The sequence below is a fragment of the Bombus huntii genome, unplaced genomic scaffold (assembly GCF_024542735.1).
Source record: "Bombus huntii isolate Logan2020A unplaced genomic scaffold, iyBomHunt1.1 ctg00000067.1, whole genome shotgun sequence".
Classification (NCBI taxonomy): domain Eukaryota; kingdom Metazoa; phylum Arthropoda; class Insecta; order Hymenoptera; family Apidae; genus Bombus; species Bombus huntii.
In genome coordinates this window covers 51917-62394 of record NW_026099326.1, presented here as the reverse complement: position 1 = coordinate 62394, position 10478 = coordinate 51917, and the positions used below count along the sequence as shown (strand labels likewise).

Below are 10478 nucleotides of genomic sequence, written 5' to 3'. Positions count from 1 at the left end.
GATTCCAATCGAAAACGCTAAGAGCCTTAATAGACGCACCTTGGTATGTTACCAACGAAACCATCCATCGCGACCTCAAGATACCTACAGTCAAAGAGGAAATAGCAAAATATAGCGACAGATATAGCAAAAGAGTCAACAAACACCGAAACCCCCTAATCACTGGACTACTCGATACGACGGACCAGATTCGATTTCTTTTTACTACAGACATGCAAAAAATTTCGTCTTGTCTTACTTCCTCAACAACTTTTAGATCTGATAGAAAAAAGAAACATACGAAGTAATAAGTAATGCTTACTAATAAATTCAACAAATACAGAGGAAGATGGCTAAATCGATAAATTAACGAGACTAAAAATTAATTACATCATGGATCTCTCGCTTTTAATTTTAAGCTGTAAATTACCGATATCGGTGACTGCCATATTCTCTTGAGTTTCCAAATCGTAAAGAATCTTTCCCCAGGGATTGGTCAACTGTGTATGTCCCCATGCGACGTAACTTGCTTAAGGAACACGAGCCGGTGATATGCAGGCAACGTATAATTGATTATCATTCGCTCTGAAACGCTGAAGTAATGACCAGTGCAGTGGTCCAGTGGTCATATTGAATGCCGCTGGATATATCAGCATTTGGCAACCTAACCCAGAGAAGCAGGAAATATGAAGCCACCGAATACCAATTAACTTCGTAGTTGCACGGTTCACATTCCATCATTTCTGAATATGCGAGGACAGTCCTCTTATTGTGCTTTTAATTCTTTTATTTGTTTCATTTTCAGCAAATATACTGGTTTTTTAAATTAAGCTTCTTTTTATACAGAGTTACAGATTATATTAATTTTATATAGAATATATTTAAGAAAGATATTTAATTTTTTGCTAGTTAAGTATTGATCGATTAAGTTACTGTACCTTTGTTCCGATAAATGCGTGCCATTTCCTCGAATCTAATATCATAGCAAATGCCAATACCTATTTTGCAGCCCTTCACATCGAACGTCGTTAGGGAGTTACCAGGACTGAGTGAATCACTCTCTCGAAAAGTAATCTTATTAGGAATGTCGATGTCGAATAGATGTACCTAATAACATAAAAATGTGGTCGCTAATTCTATTGCTGCAACTTTTGTAATTTAATATCAAAGTTACCAACTCCTAAACTTTAATTATTTTTTATTTAATAACTGACAGCGTTTTTATCACTTTCTTTTATTAAAAAATCTTATCATTTAATAATGTTTAAAAAGGAGAAAAAATAAGTATAATAATATTTTAAGTATGTGAAAAATTTATACAACAACAAACACATTACAACAAAAATGGGCGTTTCCCGTATCATAACGTATTTTATAAACCGTAAATTATAGAATTGGTTATAGTATACGTATGTACATATGTATATTCCTAAATTATTCCTAGATAGAGTCACTTTCTTCACCCCAATATTTTCAAATTCAAAGCCATAAAGGAATATATTACTTACCTTTCGGTGTTTTGCTATCAAAGTTCCATCGGGACCCCAAATAGTACAGGTATTGTACAATTTAGCGCCCTCTATTTCAGGCATCGTACCACCAACTACATAGATGTTGTTTTCTTTAGCTGCGTTCGATGAAGCAACGCTCGTTTCACCATCAGGAATACTCTCGGCGTATTTTGGAAAGTACTCTGCATTGCAATATTTCAATTAATGAAGAATAACTGTCTTTTGTTCCAACCATAAATTAAATTGAAATGTTTGTCAGTTTTTTATTTTTTAAATTATTAAAATAACTAAGTTTTATATTTCGACTTAATTAAATATGCAATTACTTAGCTAATAGTATATATAATAAATTGTTTCTACAGGTTCAAAATGAAAAATGAATATTTAGAAATATTTAATTACGACAATGCTATTTGTGTTAGCATCAGTGGCTTGTTACTCAACGACTTTGCTAGTACTTTTTGAAACATAAAGTTAGTTTTCAATTAACACTTATACTAGAGGCGGAATTATAAATGCAAAATAATTGATAATACTAATTTATAAGTACCTAATTATTAGTATCTTAAAAAATATATTTATACAAAAATCACGATAATCATGAAAATGGGGAAATCCTATATTCTCGAATCAATTCACAATTTATTTTGTATATTAATTAGATTCCGCGCTCATCAGTACGTACTCACTGGCGACATCGAGAAAATGTATCGGCAATTCCTCGTACGACCAGAGGATCGGAAATATCAAAGGATATTATGGCGCAGCGCGAGTGGAGAAACAGAAACATATGAGCTTAACACCGTAATACTCTTATCATAGAAATAGAAGCAGTCCTCAATTCCCGCCCGCTAACTCCTATCTCCACCGATCCAAATGATCTCCTAGCCCTCACTCCCGGACATTTCCTCATTGGCGATTCATTAATGTGCTTACGTGATCGAGATTTCAGAGACATTCCATCGAACCGACTCTCCAAATGGCAGCATATCCAACAGCTTAAACAACATTTTTGGAACCGCTGGCATAAGGAGTATTTGAACGAGCTAACCAACCGCAATAAATGGAGCAAGGGTGGACACAGCATCCAAAAGGGCACAATCGTCATCCTCAGAGAGGACAACGTTCCCTCCATGCATTGGCCTCTGGGCCGAGTTATCAAGATTCATCCAGGCGCCGATGGTGTCATCCGGACAGCTACAGTTCAGACGGCAAAGAGCATTTTGGATCGGGGCGTCAAAAGGCTTGTCCCACTGCCAATTCAACCCGATCTCGAGAAACCCGAACAACTAGCCACCGAGACGAAATAAGATGGGAACTTCAACCACACCTCGCTAGTTTGATCGGTACCCTCTCAACGGGGGGAGAATGTTACGCCATGCGGCTTACAATAGGTCATATTCTTAACTATCGATCGCGGCACTATAATGTCGCAGACGGATCGTCGCGTCTGCCCGGCAAACAAACATTGTAGTGGCAAGCGCATGGTTCATTAAGCAGGGCGACTTCCAGAAACGTCGACTCGTGGCCCGTATTTTACCTCGCAGTAAAAGAATGTGGCGTGATCCGAACGTAGTGGGGGTCGCCTTCCAGAAAAAAGGAAAAAAATCGAAAGGCGTTCAGAACTTTTCGAGAAGTCGAACCGTCAACACATGTGGTATGTCGCGCATTACTTATCAACCAAAACGCAGTTACATTTTTTTTGTTCCATTTATATCTTTCTAGTTAATAAGTTGTTGAAATAAACATTAATTTATTTGTGTTAATTCTGTGGAATTTCGTTGAACTACCCTTATTATCATAATCGAAATAAGGGGATCGATCAGTTCGTGGCGTCGATTATTTAATCGTAACGGGAACTTACAACTCTCGTTGACGTGCTATCTCGCGATCGCGTCTCTCCGCGAACGGTCGAAACAAAATGATTCACTAAAAACTGTCCTGAATTCCTAAGAATTTATTTACCGCAAAACTGACAAAGTGTTTATTTAAAACATGAGGTTGAAGGTAGTCCTTTTCTTTCATTTCATTCATTTTCATTTTCTTTCTTAAGTATGGCTAACACAATATCTAATCAATTAAAATTTTATATTTTCACGTGAAAAGTTTCTTTAGATAATTATTATCAACATGATGACTAACTCTTACGGATTAATACGTGTCTGTAGGGCAATCCGGTGGACTTGATCGGCCTTTTACTTCGAAAGTTGAGTAATCGGTGTCGCTTTCTTACGCATCTTTGAACTGTATAAATGTTTTAAAATTGTTTGATCCAGAATGTACCACACCGGACAATCAAGAAGGCAGGTGCCTTGACTACAGAAAATGTAAACCTCTGCAAGAAATATGGCAGATACAGTACCGTACAGCCACCGATTTTTATAGACGATCAGTGTGCAGATACCAGGGCAATGTTACGATCGTTTGCTGTCCGAACGATCCAAACAAAGAGAAGAGAGAAATTTTAATAAAAACTGTGTATAAGTATAAGGCTTTGCGACCACCATACTGTGGTTTTAGCAACGTCTCTCATACCAGGGTGGTCGATGGTAAACCAGCTGAACTTGGTACGTTTTATGTCTTTCTTTCCGATTAATAATAAGCCATTTACTGCAAAGAATGAACTTTAAAGGCATTAAACAGCACATCAATGTACATTTCAATTAGACTAAATAATAATGCTATGATTTTATCGGTAGTAACTTTACTTATTAACTTGAATTATTTCTTTCTTTTACTTCATGTTAGGAAGAGTATCTTTTTGCTTGAAATAAAAAATTGATATAGGAGTAATAATATGGATAGAGATCAAAAACTGTTAGGGCAGAAATTACACGTTTGAACTTTATAGTTCAGTATAGTTCAAATAGAAATTATATAGAATTATTTAATAATTTGTATTCCACTGGAATAAAAATTTAATTTCTGTCTTTATCAAATCTCTATTTCAGAGTATTTGTACGTATGTACTTATCGTCTGCTGTATGATCGAATATCGAATAGGTAATAATCGTTGTTACCCGTTATGTGAGAAAAAATTATGTATATTCACAACTATGACTATTGCATTTTAGGCGCTTGGCCATGGATCGCTGCATTAGGTTTTCGTAATCCCCGAAACCCAGACAAACCACTATGGAAGTGCGGAGGTTCCCTGATATCGGCTAGGCATGTTTTGACCGCAGCACATTGTGCACATATGGATGGAATAGAAAACATACACAATCATAATATTGTCATTCTTAGATTGGTGGAGGAGGTGCCATTTTCGAGTAAGTCCTCAAATATATATATATATATATGCTATTGAGTATTACTGAAGTATCATATCCTGAAATTTCTTACTGTACACATATATTGTGTCATAAAGCGTGTATAATTCTTTCTCATACTTTTGGTCATTCGTTTCCTGCATTTTCATTTATTTTTTTATTTTTCAGGGTACGTATATCCCATTTGTACGAAAGAGCCCCTACGAAAGAGCAACTTCGTCGGCTATAACCCCCTTGTTGCTGGATGGGGAGCATTAAGATATAGTAAGTGATATCAATTTTATAATAAAATTAAATAGTTCCAGTCTTAAATATCTTTCTTATTTTCTTCGTAGGACGACCACGACGTAATGCATTAATGGAAGTACAAATGCCAGTGATTAAGAACGCCGAATGCAAAATAGCTTATTCCAAATTTCCTAATGCACCTGATATCACTGATGGTATAATATGCGCCGAACATGCTCAGGGTGGAGAGGATTCTTGTACGGTAATTAAGTTACAGAGTTACTACAAACTATACGGTATCTGAAGACACGTCGATTCGAATTAACATCAAATCGACGTCTTAAACATTAAAAATAATAGATAAACACAATTTAATAGTTTTGCCCACTTCTCACACCTCGTTATGGTATTTAATCTAATTTCCTTCTAATCTTAGTTTTGCTCAAAATACATATAACATGTACGTTATAAATTGGAGTATTTCAATACACAAATCAATAGAAGATTATTACTGTATATAAGTATAATTTCAATACAATTCGATCGATATATTTCAGTATCTTTGATTAAAAATTTAACGATCCTTTCAGGCTGACCGCGGCGGACCACTGCTGATACAACATGAATTAACCTCGTATTTAATAGGTATTGTGTCTTATGCTTATAAGTGCGGCACAGCTGGGTATCCCAGCGTTTACACTAGGGTCACATCGTACCTTGACTTCATTCTCCAAGCGATGCAATAATATGATATTACTGTTCCATAAATATCATTGTGTAAAAAACGTAAAGTTGGATTTTCTTATTGTGGAGATAAGAAACAGCTCAAATTTACATTGTTTTGTACGTTACAAATTATAGGCTTAAAATGTACGAAATGTAACTTTGAAACGACACTAATTTTTTACGCACGATAAACCTCCACGACTTAGGTATGTAAAGATGATAAACGTATATTAATTCTATAAATTTGGTAATAATAAACCAACTTTCTGAGAAGTTCTGTAAATTTCGTTTCTGTTGTATCAAGAGAATAATGGAATATTCCACTTAGATCGTATACTTCTTGTACGTACGTACAAAATTTTCCGGCTAATCTAAAACACTTCATAAGATAGAGAGCTTCTGGAAATTCGGACACAGAGAGTGCATAAAATACAAGATAAGTCTCGTGTCTTTCAAAATTATTTTTTATTCGCTAAAAACGTCCTGTGTACTCATGCAATCACATGCAACCTCGAAACTTCACTTATTTTTTATCACTTTCCAATTCAATACACAGTTTCAGCATTTTTGACTATATGTAAGAGAAATTTCCATTCAGCCAAAGGTGTACTTACAGATTATAGATTCCTATACGACTCTCAGTAAAAATTTATCCGCACTCCAGATAGTTAAAACTTCTGTCGACCGTATTGATCCATCTGCACTCTTCGTATGACGTCAATATCTGTTCAGTGCTGCTGCGCAGGTTTCTTTGTGTTACGTCAATTCGTTTGTGACCGTTGCGCGAGTAATGGCGCTTTGCAATGGTGATTTGCAGGAAAACAGTGCAGGATGCTGTGATTCGTTTCTTGTGGTCGGAGGTTATGTTTGATGCCTATATTTATCAAAGATTTAATGCACATTATGGAGAAAGTGTTTTGTCACGAAGTGTGTTTGAATGGGCACAAAAGTTCAAAGAAGATCGCACGAGTGTTATGAAAAAACAGCTGGACGCCCGTCCACATCCACGATGACAACATTGAACGTGCTCATGAACTTATGCTCTATGGAATAGACGAGTGACACTGGATAATGTGGCAAATCATTTGCAAATCAGCCACGGCTCTGCTTATGCAATAGTGCACGACAGATTTGGATTTTAAAAAGTTTGTGCGAGATGGATGCCGAAAAAGCTGATGAAAAGGTGAAGACGACGATGCATTCGTGGTTCGCAGCTCAGCCCAAAACATTTTTTAATGAGAAAATACAAAGGTCCTTCGGCAAATGGACAAAGTGTATACAGAAATCGAGTGATTATGTCAAAAAATGATGTATGTCTTTTTTGACAATTGCTTAAAATAAATTCTACACCGACAGAGCGGGTAACTTTTTACTCACCCTCGTAAGACACTTAAATTTCCAATCTATTATGATGAATAAAAGAGCTTATACTATTAAATCTAATTGTATTTTGTTGCATGAGAGTACACGTGTATGTGATGTACATTACCTTTATATCCCCTTGAACGCTTCAATATTGCGCATATATACTATATTTTGTACAGCTTCTATAAAATTTCGTATGTTTGTTTAGGCTGTTAATCTAGAGGCTGGAGTACAAAGAAGTGGCACAATGATGTGGGCTGATGACATTTATAATTATCAAGGAATCACCCCTACATTCGCTCAGGTATATATCGTTGACTATAACGTATTTAACATATATGATTGTTAGAATATTAATAATTAATTTTTAATTCTATCAGAATTTTAATGAAACTGTCCCTTGGGAAGGAAGAACTGATACCTTGATATCACGGTTTGTACATCCTATATATACGACAAATTTTAGAACATTATATAACGAAGAACCAGATCGTCGTGGCCATGTGATGTGAATAAAAGGACTTGAATTTGATGATATTTTTATAATGTTAGATAACATAACTAAGTATCTTCACAGTAAGATAGGATGACATGGTTTACATGATCTTAATGTTGTTCACTCGAGTGATGATATTATAAGGAAAAGCGTAATATCACAGGTAGGATGATTCATAATTTAGAACTACTAACTCATGTATGTATTAAAAATTAAAGAAATATATTAAATTTTATAGGATATTTATGTTTAGTAACCAGTAATTCAGAGATTGGTATTCATGGTTACTATAACGAGGCTGTAGAAACGCACCCTTTCTTCTTTGCAAATGGTCCTGTATTTATGTCTAAGCCGAAACTGGAACCTCTGAATAATTTAGATTTATTCTTGTTATTTTCTAAAATACTTATCTACAGTATACCATAAGGAATGATACCGTATCGCACCTAATCAAGTGCCTTAAGAAACATCAACAGGATATCACAGTAAGTAATCCCTTATCGACAGATATGTAAGTAAAAGTTATGTGTCATTGTTATACACAATTATGTGTTAGTGTTATACACAGTTATTTATCATTTTCTATTAATTCAGTTGTAGCCACTACAATATCTATGACACTGGTAGTAATTATAAGAACAATAATGATGTTCTATAAGAGGAAATGATGATTAGGAACAAAAACTTACAGGTAAGTCAAAGTATATGTTATTTGCCATTTGAAAAGAAAGTTACTAACTTGGAATTTTTTGATAAATAATAATTGTGCAAAATATATTGGATTTCAAATTTGTCAAAAATTGATATTTAAGAAGCATTGTAATAATATAACATTAATATTTTGATTTTTCAGAAGATATCATGCGGTGGATGGATAATATGCAAAAAATATTAAGCAGTATATGAATTTTCCTATTGCGTAGAGATAACAAAATGAATTTTAAAAAATGTCGACACGGTAATAAGAAATAGCATCATGACAAAGAATATATAAAGACAGTTTCATTTTTTATAAATAAAAATTTGTTGTTCCAGATTTTGAAATACAGTGAAACGTTTAATTAGTATCTTAATATCTTTAAATAATTATTATTTTAGAATCAATTGTAATTGTATCATACGTACTTTTGAATTCGTGCAAGAACATATGTAATTTTGAAGTAGTTATTATTAGGAAACTGTTAGACGCGAACAGTATGCGAAAAGTTAGTATGCAGTGTAATAATTATCAATCAAAACACAAGAATTAAATTCTTGAGGAAAAAATTTCCGGAATTTCTTATTTACATGATTATAAAGAAATCCATAATAAAAAGGAGCTGCTTTCTAATACTTCTCTTCCTTGTAATGCCTACGTTAACAATAACGAGGTTCGACTTTTTGTTTTTAGAGGGATACTGGAAAATTTGAAAGTACAGTACCATTGGGAAGAAAATCACGATATTGAAAACGATATTTGCAAGTAAATTTCCAAAAAATCTGTTTTCAAATTTTCGCTTTCTATTTCACATTAAAAGAAAGGGAGGGCTGCCTTCTTTTTCTGCAAGACAAAACAAACATTCTGAATCTCGTATCAATGAATGATGTCAATAAGTTATTTTTCTTTTCAGATTGAACAATATTCCAGATTTATTCATAATTTCATACTACGCGAAGAATAGACTTTCATAGGTATATAAAGGAAATATTAAGTATAGGAAAACTCTTTTTCGTTGTAGGTGACATATGCTTCACGGTTGAACACATGTATTTTTGAACACATATAAATGAAAAAGTACTCTTATGGAGAAAAAGAATTGATACCTTCGATTGACATTAGATAATGTATATAAACTTATGAACAATCACTATCACTATCAGTTTGTATTTTAGGTGCACACGCAGATTTGTTGGAGTTCTTATAAAATGTACTTCCTGTACGAACGTTTTATTCTTCCAAATTTTACGATACTATGTCTCATATGATAACTATATGGATTAAACGTAATATAAATGATCCGAAAATAGACTCGAACGACATTAATTGTCTTTCTATTTATATCAATATCGAAAATACAAGTAAAGCTGGAGCAATAGTATGCAAGAATGGACTATTTATTATTTTAAACCAAATCATAGCATATTCAGAATGCACAGTATTATCATGAAATGTAAATGAATCAGTTGTAAACGAACGATTTTACTGTAAAATCATTGCCTCCTTTTTTTCATCTGAAATATAGCAGCAATGAGTACATTCTTTTAATATATAATAAAACGAGATATCTTTATAAAGTTACATATGTCATCACTGGTAACTGTTATCTCGTATGACGCCAAATATACCGTTAGTATGGAATGATATTTTTATGAAGATATACTTTAATGATAGATTTTATGAATGAAACGTTATATAAGAAAAATTATCTCTTGTTATTCTATGAAGTGTAGTAGCTAATGAAGATTAATTTTACGAAGTGTTAGAGTAAAAGAGAATTAAAAAATTAAAAAGATCTAAATAAGATTGTTCGTGTGGCTTAATTATCTCAATTCTGGTACACCACTTGTTACATTCTAACTAATTAGCGCTAAACAATAACTTGCAAATATTAAAGATATTAACACCTAAAGGTTTTCAGGAAATTTTATAATATTTGATTATTGTATATCTAGTCATTGATTGATAAAATTTCTTGTATAAGCATAGATCGAGGTTGACGTCATACGCAGATTGCATATCATTGACAGGTATCGTTTTAATTTATTTTATGGCTAGAATCGTTTGAATATTATACGAATAATTATTTCCATTCGAACGATTAATAAATCACGTACCTATAAAAGATATATTACGAAAAAGACGTGACGAAACAAAAAAATATTGGAAATTCCGTTGTCATTAGATCAATTATTTTTGCAATG

General features: G+C 33.5%; 1 protein-coding gene and 3 long non-coding RNA genes across 5 annotated transcripts; 3 read left to right on the top strand and 1 right to left on the bottom strand.

The window, feature by feature from the left end:
• Positions 1–232: 232 nt before the first annotated feature.
• On the bottom strand, positions 233–6669 carry LOC126876236 (uncharacterized). Its single transcript, XR_007694024.1, has 5 exons — positions 6331–6669; positions 1488–1672; positions 918–1086; positions 410–643; positions 233–258 (listed from the first exon to the last, which is right to left on the bottom strand). It is a non-coding gene; the product is annotated as an uncharacterized LOC126876236 (long non-coding RNA).
• On the top strand, positions 4354–5951 carry LOC126876206 (venom serine protease Bi-VSP-like). The gene is made up of 5 exons (XM_050639076.1): positions 4354–4493; positions 4565–4762; positions 4931–5026; positions 5098–5252; positions 5581–5951. The coding sequence occupies exons 1-5, from the start codon at positions 4475–4477 to the stop codon at positions 5734–5736; spliced, it is 624 nt and encodes a 207-aa protein (XP_050495033.1). The 5' UTR covers positions 4354–4474; the 3' UTR covers positions 5737–5951.
• Positions 6670–6849: 180 nt separating the features above from the next.
• On the top strand, positions 6850–8055 carry LOC126876245 (uncharacterized). 2 transcript variants are annotated; one of them, XR_007694036.1, is made up of 4 exons: positions 6850–7077; positions 7290–7385; positions 7462–7740; positions 7816–8055. It is a non-coding gene; the product is annotated as an uncharacterized LOC126876245 (long non-coding RNA). The 2 variants fall into 2 exon arrangements; XR_007694035.1 differs by having other exon boundaries at positions 6850–7385.
• An 83-nt stretch (positions 8056–8138) lies between these two features.
• LOC126876251 (uncharacterized) lies at positions 8139–8909 on the top strand. The gene is made up of 2 exons (XR_007694043.1): positions 8139–8268; positions 8431–8909. It is a non-coding gene; the product is annotated as an uncharacterized LOC126876251 (long non-coding RNA).
• The last annotated feature ends 1569 nt before the right edge of the window (positions 8910–10478 follow it).